The 10,476-nt window shown below is 53.0% G+C and overlaps 1 protein-coding gene across 1 annotated transcript in view; it reads left to right on the top strand.

Moving 5' to 3' along the window:
* The first annotated feature begins 7,664 nt into the window (after window positions 1–7,664).
* RNF24 (ring finger protein 24) overlaps window positions 7,665–10,476 on the top strand; it is a 9,125-nt gene continuing 6,313 nt past the window's right edge. The window contains exon 1 of the mRNA XM_010017786.1: window positions 7,665–7,811. Coding sequence (XP_010016088.1) covers window positions 7,669–7,811 — 143 coding nt within the window. The 5' untranslated portion in view covers window positions 7,665–7,668. The remainder of the gene's footprint in view (window positions 7,812–10,476) is intronic.

Raw genomic sequence — 10,476 nt, forward strand, 5'->3', positions numbered from 1 at the left:
CTCGTGCTCCATGCCCTGCTCCAGCTCCGGTGCCCTTCTCTGGCCCCCTCCAGCACCTCAATGTCTCTCTTGTCGTGAGGGGCCCAGAACTGACACAGGATTCGAGGTGCAGCCTCACCAGTGCCCGGCACAGGGGGACATCCCTGCCCTGGCCCTGCTGCCACACTTGGTGTTGGTACAGACCAGGATGCTGGTGGCTTCTTGGCTGCCTGGGCACAAGCTGCTCAGTTACTAACATGCATGTCAGTAAATGTTCTAGCACCTGAGCTGTGTGGTTTGAGGGATGGTTCTCCAGGGACGGAGGCAGGGATGGGGTGATGTGCTCCCATCACCATGACCACAGGGTACCAGAGGGCTGCTGCCTTCTGCTTCCACCACTGTGAGTACGATACGGGCCAGGGGCAGGAGGAGGGAGCAGCACATCCTTTCCCACCACGTGCTGGGGAGGAAGAGTGAGCTCAGCAGGTCGTGACGTTGGAGCTGCTGCCAGGAAAAGGGGAAAAAACCCTGAAATATCCCTAGGGTCAAAGGGAAAAAATTCCTCAAGTGTTATTTCATCACCCAGAAGTGAATAGAACCTTACCCAGGCAGCTCGTGTGTGTGTTTCACAGGGAGAAGCTGCCAGCTCCCCTTCAAACCCTCCTGAGCAGTGATTTCCATTTCTCCTTCCCGTGATCCAAGAGGACCCAAGCAGGGCTCTCCTCCAAACTCCACTTCCCGCCTGCTGCAGACTGGATCAAAAGCACTGTTGATCTGTGCTTTGGGGTTTGGTTTTCCCTGTTTATTTTTGCCTTTTTTCCTTGGAACTTGCAAAATCAGCCCTGAGCAAACCTTTGGTGGGTGAAAGCCCTTGGCTTTAAACCGAGCCATTGGAGCTGCAGCTGACCTGTTTTCTGCGTGTTTCTCTACCAAGGGTCACTAAAACTTTCACATTTAAAGGTGTTTTTGTTTATTAAGGTCGTGGGATCATGTGAATGATCATTTGGGATCATTTAAACTCTCCACAATCCAAAGCATCCCCTGGCTCTTGCGCTGGTACCAGTTGCGGTGCCGCGTATCCATTAGACAGACTCTTCGATGTCTTCCAGTGGCCGGTGGCTTTGCCACGTTGGCACAGTGTCCCCCAGCCCAAGGCAGTGGAGAGGGTTAAGGTTTCCTGCTGGGTGTCAGCCAGCCAGGGAACGCAGCCAGGAAATTTCCGGATTCCAGGACAAAAAAAGCATCGGATTCACTCTCGAGGAGAAGGGATCAAAGGTTCGAAGCGGTTTGTGCTTGGAGGTCACTTTGGTGTCTGTGGTTGTCCAGGCACACAACAGAAGTCCAGCACCACCCCCAAACCTGCCCGCAGCTGAAGGGTGTAAAACAAACGGGGTTTGGTGCTGTTTGGCACCCAAACTTTTCCTCTTTTCCCAAGCTGTGGTGCAGCGTTGTCCTGGATGAGCTTTCCTGGATCTCGGTATGACTCTGCCTGGTGGTGTGAGGGGCCAGGCTGAGAGAGCTGGGCTGGGGCAGCTGGAGAAGAGAAGGCTCCTCAAGGGGACACCTTAGAGCAGCTCCAGTGCCTAAAGGGGCTCCAGGAAACCTGGAGAGGGGCTTGGGACAAGGGATGGAGGGACAGGACAAGGGGAATGGCTTTAACCTGCCAGAGGGGAGATTGAGATGAGCTCTTGGGCAGAAGCTCTTCCCTGGGAGGGTGCTGAGGCGCTGGCACAGGGTGCCCAGAGAAGCTGGGGCTGCCCCATCCCTGGCAGTGTTCAAGGGCAGGTTGGACACAGGGGCTTGGAGCAACCTGCTCTAGTGGAAGGTGTCCCTGCCCGTGGCAGGGAGTTGGAACTGAAGGAGCTTTAAGGTCCTTTCCAACCCACCTCAGTCCTGCTGTCCTATTTTTGGATGGCAAAGGACATCGTTCCCAGCTGGAGCATCACTGAGATCTCCCCCTGCTGCATCCCATCTCAGCATCTCTCGGGTGACACTGATGCTGTTTTAGGGGCTGCCTCTGCAGCTGCTTGTGATTTTCCCACTGCTCTGGACCAGCTCCAGAGGTGGAGCTGAAGGAAATTCCTTCCATCTGCTGAAGGTGAGGGCTGTGGTTTCCTTTTGGGGTTCACAAGGGGTTTTTTTTGCCTGTGAGTTAAACTCAGGCACCTCTTGTTGCTGCTCTTAACAGCAAATATCATACATTATCCTGTTAGCCATAGCCATGAATTAACCTTTATGCTGTGGGTTTATTGCATGGAAGAATGCTCTGCTGCCCACTACAACTCGGGGTGTTTCAGAAAGCTCTTCTCAGCTGCTCACAGTTTAACTTTCAACCCAGTTAATAATCTTTTGGGTTAAACCTGTATTAAACCCGTTGTGGACTTGCGTAACGCCTTTGAAACTGGAGACACTGTTCACACCCGCCCCAAACCTTTCCCATCGATCCAGTGTTTCATCCTGCACTTCCACCACTCATTAGCATTGCTTTTCCCTGAGATTCCTGCTTTCCAGCGGGCAGCAGGAACCTGCCTGTGTCTGGCTTGGTTGGGTTTTTAAAGCTCGGTGTTACCTGGAGATGGGTTGGATTTGCCGGCTTGGGATGCGCTGGGAGCTCACCAGCTCCGTCTGGTTCCCTCAGTTAAAGGTTCATAGAATCACAGGCTGGTTTGGGTTGAAGGCACCTTAAAGCTCATCCAGTCCCAACCCCCTGCCATGGGCAGGGACACCTTCCACTAGAGCAGGTTCAAAACCACACAACAAAGCAGCTGGAAAGAAAAGATGGGCTTTTAGCCCATCACTGATGCTCGGGGCATCATCGCAGTGGTCCAGCAGCATCCCTGGTGTCAGCCTGGCCTCGCTCCCCTCATCCCTGCCTCAGTTTCTCTACCTGTGAGAAAAGAATTGCCTCCTCTATCAGTGCCTTTGGGATCTCCTCATGAAAGCTCTGGGTCAGAGGTTGATCTTGCTTATTAAGTGCATTAAATGCTTGCTATGATTGTAACAGGCATTAGTTTGGCCGCGTGGTTTGGTTAGGTTTGCCTTTAACCACCCAGCTGGCAATGAGAGCGCCGTGAAGGCAGTGAGCTAATGCTGACCCACAGCACTTCACCTCCTGACTTCCCAATATGCCAGTAGCCACAACCTGGCCTTTCGTTGAGGCTCGTTGTTGTAGTCATTGAAGAATCAGGGTTGTGCTCGGCCCCACACGGGTTATTCACTGGAAGGTGTGAAGAAGGTTGTTCTGCTTTGTGGTATTCCCATTGCTGGCTCCCTCTGGTCCCTCTCTACAGCCCCATCGTGAGGACATCGCCATTCCCTTTTATTTTTGGAAGCTGTTGTATCACTAAACAAACACCATCTAGTTCCCTGCATGCTGCAGCCTGGGGAAAGCAGGTTTTCTCACTCTTGCTTTAGTTGAAGGTAGTTTTGTTCAAGATACATCTGTTTGTATAACACATATATTGCAATGTAAGAAGGACAAGAAGGAAGGACACCAAAGGGACGTGGAGCTGCTGGAGCGAGGCCAGAGGAGGCCCCGGAGCTGCTGCGAGGGCTGGAGCAGCTCTGCTCTGGAGCCAGGCTGAGAGAGCTGGGCTGGGGCAGCTGGAGAAGAGAAGGCTCCTCAAGGGGAGCAGACTCATTTCTTCTGCCCTGAGTGCTGCTGGTGGCAGGAGCCGTGGTGCTGCCTCCCCAGCCCTCGACGTTTAGGGCTCCTCTCCCCTGGTTTCATGCTCTGTGAGGACACACAGACCTGATGCACCCATCTGCAGGCAGAGATGTGGGCAGAAATGGGGCATGGTGCCTGCCCACACTCCTCACTGCTTCTTTCTGCCATCGTGGCAGGTTCCTTTTATAGACAAGGAGCAAGTCAGCATCTTCCTGGCATGGGAGGAAGGGCTGGGAGAGCTGGGACTGTTCAGCTGGAGAAGGGAAGGCTCAGGGAGACCTTGTCACCATGTGCCAGTGCTTAAAGGGTGGCTACAAAGCAGATGGAGACTCCCTTTTGACAAGGAATCCCATGGGAACAACGAGGAGTGATGGGCACAAGTTGCTCCTGGGGAGATTCCAACTGGACACAAGGGAAAATGTTTCCCAGTGAGAACAGCCAGGCACTGGAATAATCTCCCCAGGGACGTGGTGACTCCCCAGCGTTGGACACTGTTAAGACTGGGCTGGACACGGTGCTGGGACATCTAGTGTAGGTGATGCTGTGCCTGGAAAGGTTGGAGCAGATGATCCTGAGGTCCCTTCCGATATGGGATTCATGGATTCTCCCCTCACGCTGCAGAGAAGGTCCCATCCACTGGGGAAATCCTCCCCTCTGTGAGGTTCCTGTGTTACCAACCCCATTTTCTCCAGGCAGCTCATGTCCCCATCCCAGAGGCTGTGGTGGGTGCCCCAGGAGGACCATCTGCCTGCTCTGCAGTGCCTCGGCCATGCAGAGAGCAACAGGGAGGCTTTTGTTCTGCACCAGAAACTTTTCATCCTTCTTTATGGCTCCTTTTTTATTTCTCTTGGCTGTGCTCTCCCAAATCTGAAGCAGATTAAAATACAGTTGTTCCTCCTCCCCCACCCCCCTCCAGAAAAGCCAAAAAAAAGCCCAACCCCAAAGCTTGGCTGCTTCAAATCATCAGATTTCAGTGAAGGCTTTTAAAGTTAACGGTTTCCTGCATCCTGGGCAGCAGAACTTAAGTTTTTCCCCTCTAACATCCGTGGGCTTTGCCATAACATTCCTCAGCTGTTGCAGCATGAGGAAGGGAGGACCAGGACCAGGGTAGCTCCGATGTGGAGGAGGTTATTTCACCTTTGGGGTGATGAATCTGGTGTGGGACTCGCTGGACTGGCCCCGTGGGGGACCAAAGGGTTGTCCCCAGGAGGCTGAGCCCTGCGGTATGGCCGGCAGGTAGGTCATGGGACAGAATATGAGGAAGTGATACCATTGGAAGAAGAAAGGAGGATGGTGTGTGTGGGATGGGGCTTTGTTTCTATGGACCAGTGTTTGCTGGGGGTGGTTTGTAGCTGTGGTCATGGGGACTGGTGGAAGAGCTCCATAGGTGGGAATAAGGAGTTTTTCTTGGCTTGAGGAGATACTAAGTGCAGCCTGGATCTTCCTTACCCATCTTCTCTGCTTTTGTGCATGGTCTTCTGTGGTATCTCCTGGTGGAAGAGCTGAGTTGAACCCCCTGGCTTTGGTAGAGCATCACCAGTTAAGGGAGTCATAAAGGGAACTAAAACAATAGTCCAGTGGTGGTTGGTTTTGTTGCCTCTTCTCCAAGAGTGGTTTCTCCTTCCTTGCATCCGAACCTTTCCCAGGTGGAGCGTGTTTGACCTTCCCTTGGGGTGGTTGAGGAGCTGGAGCCAGCCTTGGCCAGCACCAGTGACCATCAGCACAAGCCCCAGTGCAGGCAGGGACAGACAGAGCCTCGTCCTCCAGCCAAAACATCCTCCATGGTGTGAGCGTGACGGAGGGGAGAGCCCCTGAACCGTGTCAAATCCCTTTGACCCAGCAACCGGCGCGGGGATGGAAACCAAACCCAACCCTATGAGCTGTGCATTAACCCTGCCAGGAGCTGGGAACAAAGGTTTGGGGGCTGGTTTGGGCTTTTCCTACTTGATTTGCAAAGCAAACCAGGCTCGGCTGAGCAGAACGAGCATTGGTGGAGGGCTGTGAGCTGCGGGGTGGTTGCTGTGCTATAAAACCCCTTCCTACCAGAGCTGGCAGGGGGCTGTGCCGGTGCTCCAAGCTCCCGTAGCATATCCACGTTGGCCGGGAGTGTCTGAACATGCGTGTTGGTCTCTGGAGGCTTTAATCAAATCCAGGCTTTCCCAGAAACCACCTCAGAACTTCCAGCGAGGAATCGGAAAGCAGCTGGAGCGAGGAGGCGCTGGGCTGGGAGCTGGGGGCTGGTGGAGATGCTGCCTTCGGCGAGGGGCGCGAGGAGGGTGCGAGCGAGGGGCTGAAAGGTGAGTGTGGGTGAGCAGTGGGGTGGGAGAGGAGAGGAAGGAGCAGGAGGTTCAGCAAAACCAGGGTGTGAAGGGGGAAAGGAGATGCAGGAGCGAGGAGGCTGCTGGAGGAGCGGGATGTTTGGAGGATGCTCTGACTTTTAGACTGTTGCTGCTCGGTATGTTTGGGTTTGGAATCATGGAATGGGTTGGAGGGGACCTTAGAGCTCATCCAGTTCCACGGGCAGGGACACCTTCCACTAGAGCAGGTTGCTCCAAGCCCCTGTGTCCAACCTGGCCTTGAACACTGCCAGGGATGGGGCAGCCACAGCTTCTCTGGGCACCCTGTGCCAGCGCCCCAGCACCCTCACGGTAAAGACTAAACCAGTGAAGTTGAGGTGCCATCTTCTCAGCCCGTGTACAACTGGGAGAGGTGCAATTACTGCTCCCTGGAAAACTCCCTGCTCCAGGGGAGGGTTTTGTTATCCCTCAGTAATTGTATTTAGGAAACAGGGCTCAGACTGCAGGTACTTTCCCTGCTGGTTGGGAAACTTCAGTGCGTGCCACATCCAGCCCTCTCCTGTGGGCAGAAAGGAAAACACACAACATACCTCTGCAACTTCCTTTTCCAAGCTGGGGGGGAACTTTCTGCCTGGCCAGAGACAGTTGTGATCATTCAGGGGTGAGTGCTTCAAGGAATGATTGCAAAGGAAAGGAATAATGATGAGAAGGAGTAAATATGTGCCTTGTAGTTAAGGGCTTTGAGTATTAATGTGGTGTTAGGGCAGCGAGAGCGGGGTGAAGCTGATACAGAGACACGGGGCTGGTTTCTGCCTTACTCCTGAAGAGCACCCTGTGAGGGTGATGGTCAAATATTCATGTCCTGTGCAATGAATCATAAAACTAAACCCATGGGACAGATGATCCGTTGCAATCATTATTCCAGGTGCTGCTCCCGCTTTGGTTGGGTCTCTCCAAGGGGAGGGAGGTTTTGGTCCAAGACGTGGTACGTGGACAGCCCAAATCATTGTGTCTCCGTTGGGTTTTTTGCTGGGGGGAAGCAGCTTTGGGATGTACTGAGGAACAAAGCTGGAAGCTGCAAAAATTCCCGGGATCTCACATGGAAAACCCCAAACCAAGTCTCTTTTATGGCCCCTGTAATTCCTTGGCAGCGCTGCCGTGTGGATGGGAATGTCGTCGTTCTTTCCGTGGGGAGCGTTGTTGAGCCCACGCTGGTTCATGTCCATGCTCCATGGTTTTGGAGGGGGGGGGTTTCTATGGAATGAGGAATCAGTCTTGGAAACCACAGGAGGGGAAGGGAAGGAAAACGTGCTTTGCTACAAGGGTTTCTGGCTGCTTCCAGTGTTTTGGCCTAAGTAATGTGGGGTCTGGGGGACATGAGCTGCAGCTGGATGCAAATCCCCACCATCCATCTGATGTGGTGTCTCACTTGGAGGCTGATGTGTGTAGGGGAGAGGGGAAAATAGCTGGAGGAGGAACTCACAGCGGGAGAAGAAGAATCCCAGCCCTGGCTGATCCAGCCCTGCTTTGTTTTCAGTGTTACTGAGCTGGGAGCCCAGTTTTGGGCACGGATGCCTTCACCCCAGGGGGGGACAAGCAGGGAGGCAGCGCTGCTCACGGCCTTCTCCTTCCCCTCTGCTGCCTTTGGAGGGATCACTGGTGACCAAAGGGCACCCTGTGCTGTTGGAGGAGCCTCATCCCTGTGTTTTCTCCCACAGCCTACCCATGAGCTCGGACTTCCAGCATTACAGTTTCAGGATGCCGAACATCGGGTTCCAGAACCTGCCTCTCAACATATACATCGTGGTTTTTGGCACGGCCATCTTCGTCTTCATCCTCAGTTTGCTCTTCTGTTGCTACTTGATCAGGTAAGGGAACATTCCCAAGCTGCATTCCAGAGCTGCCCTGGCTCAGAAGGAGCCTGTTGTTGATCCCCCCATCCCAAAAAGAGGATGGCATCACCTTGTCTTTCCACAATACATCTCGTGCCAACCTGATGTGATCCCTGAAGTGGTTAAACTTTCCCTCATCACCAAAGAATTTGCTCAGCTGTGTAGTGGGAGACCAAATGTTCATCCCTAACAAAGCCAATGTACACAGGGTGTACACAGCGAGTACCGAGCACTGCCTGCCCAATGCATCTCAGAGCTGCCAGTCCCACAGGCAATCACACTGTCCCCTTAACAGGCAGTATATTTATATATCGGGTCCTGCAGGCATGAATATTGAGGTGCTGGAGGGGGCCAGAGAAGGGCACGGAGCTGGAGCAGGGCCTGGAGCACAAGTGTGATGGGGAAGGGCTGAGGGACCTGGGGGTTTAGTGTGGAGAAGAGAAGGCTCAGGGGGGACCTGATCGCTCTCTGCAACTGCCTGACAGGAGGATGGAGTCAGGAGGGGGCTGGTCTCTGCTCCCAAGGAACAAGGGATGGGACAAGAGGAAGTGGCCTCAAGCTGCCCCAGGGCAGGTTTAGCTGGAGCTGAGGAACAATTCCTTGCCCAGAGGGTGCTCAGGCATTGGAACAGGCTGCCCAGGGCAGGGCTGGAGTCACCGTCCCTGCAAGCGTTCACAGCCCAGGTAGACGAGGCCTCAGTGCCAGGGGTTAGTGGTGGCCTTGGCACTGCTGGGAACGGTTGGACTGGATGAGCTTAAAGGTCTTTCCCAACCCAGCTGATTCTCTGCAAACACAGTTGGCTTCTCAAAAAGGCTGGAAAGGGATGTTTTATGGGTCCTTTTCTGCTTAATGTTTCAACACATTTTCCTCTTTAATGAGTAACTTGCGTCCTGTGTGCGTAAGGAATGTTTAATACCTGTCAGGTTGGTTATTGGACACAAATTGCTCATTCAACAGCCCAGTTTAGAGATTAATGATGCAGGGTTGAGTCGTTAATCTGCACGATGGGGAGCAGGGGGGGTAAAGGTTCATCCAGTTTGGGGCTTGTGTTAATTATTTTATGGGCCACTGGGGAGAGAATTAGGCTACTCATTGAGAGGAGAAACTCTTCCTGCTGCAGGGAGGTGGGGAAAAGCACAGTGTCTGGGATTCGTGGCAGCAATGGGGGCAAGTTGTGCTGATAACCCTCTTCCAAAAGAGCTTTTCCATCCTCTTTCCATCCCCTTTCCATCCCCTCTGGCTTTTCAGGTGGCCCCAGCTCCCTGCTGGCCATGCATCCATCCCTCAATCCCTGCAACACAGGCACCTGGTCTCTTCCATCACAAAGGCTGCATCTGGCTGGCTCACAGCAGCCAGTCCCACCAGGTTTTCTATCCAGAGGCTTTTGTCCTGCCTTTGTAGACCAAGGAAGCAAGATTTCAGTGTCACCCTCTGAATATTTGATCATTTCCATCTATTTTCAGCTCTGTATGAATCAAAACCTCATAAAACTTGCAGGTGAGCCCAAACCCAGGGTTATGCAGCAGTTATTTGTGCTGCCTGGGCATCATATCCTCACTTTTGCCTGCAGTTATGCACAGGAAGAGGGTGTTTGAACATGCAACACATCTGCCCACCCCAGCAGATAAGGCAGAACCAGATGAAGGGGTCATCCCCAACCACCTTTGTATCTGAGTGCTCGATGTTAACACAATCTGTGCTGGGATATTGCATCCACATATTGCATCCACATCCAGTGTTCCCATTTTAACTGGGACACCAGTGGGAGGGGATGCGTAAGAAACAGACAGATGATAAATTCAAGGATGTGTTTTTCAGCGTGAGCTTGAACCTCTACAGCTTTCTTGCAAAATGAAGAGGTGTTTTGGGCTTTCAGAGTATTCTCCTGGGCTCCAGGTCTTGCAGGGTGTGTTCTGCCCCTACGAAGGCACAACAAGAGGTAATGTCTGGAAGATCAAGCCAGAAAAGCTTTAAATTTAGAAGTTGGAGGCATGTTGTCAGAGAGAGGGTGAGTAACCAGTGAAGCAAGCCAGCAAGGGAAGTGGCAAGTCCCCTGTCTCTTCATGTCTTTAAATGAAGACAGAGGGGCCTTTCTGGATGAGACACTTTGGCTCCCGTTACCAAAGAGCTATTTAACGCACTGTGATGGATGGGAGGTTGGATTAGATCATCTAATGATCCCTTTATAGCACTGAACTCGAGAGAGACTTCAAACCACTGCCCCCAGCTCTGTTATTGGCGAAACAGAGCCAAAGGAGCAGCCTCCAGCCCTTGTTTGGGGGGTTCTGCTGTGCCACGGGATTAACTGTGCCGATGTCTCCACCCTGGCAGTGTTCAAGGCCAGGTTGGACACAGGGGCTTGGAGCAACCTGCTCTAGTGGAAGGTGTCCCTGCCCGGGGCAGGGGTTGGAGCTGGAGGAGCTTTAAGGTCCCTTCAAAGCTGGAATGTGGAAGAATCAATATCTGGTGTATTTACCCCTTTATCACAGAGCTGATGGCATTAAATAAAGGATGTGCCAGGGGAGGAGAGCACGTGGGCTTTGCTTCACAACTGCATCCATGCAGAGCGTGCTGCCCACCTGCATGGGAGGAAGAGGTGAGGTTTGTAATCAGATTGGATCGAAAGGGAATCCAGCAGGAA

The sequence above is a fragment of the Nestor notabilis genome, unplaced genomic scaffold (genome assembly GCF_000696875.1).
Source record: "Nestor notabilis isolate BGI_N333 unplaced genomic scaffold, ASM69687v1 scaffold23720, whole genome shotgun sequence".
Lineage (NCBI taxonomy): Eukaryota > Metazoa > Chordata > Aves > Psittaciformes > Psittacidae > Nestor > Nestor notabilis.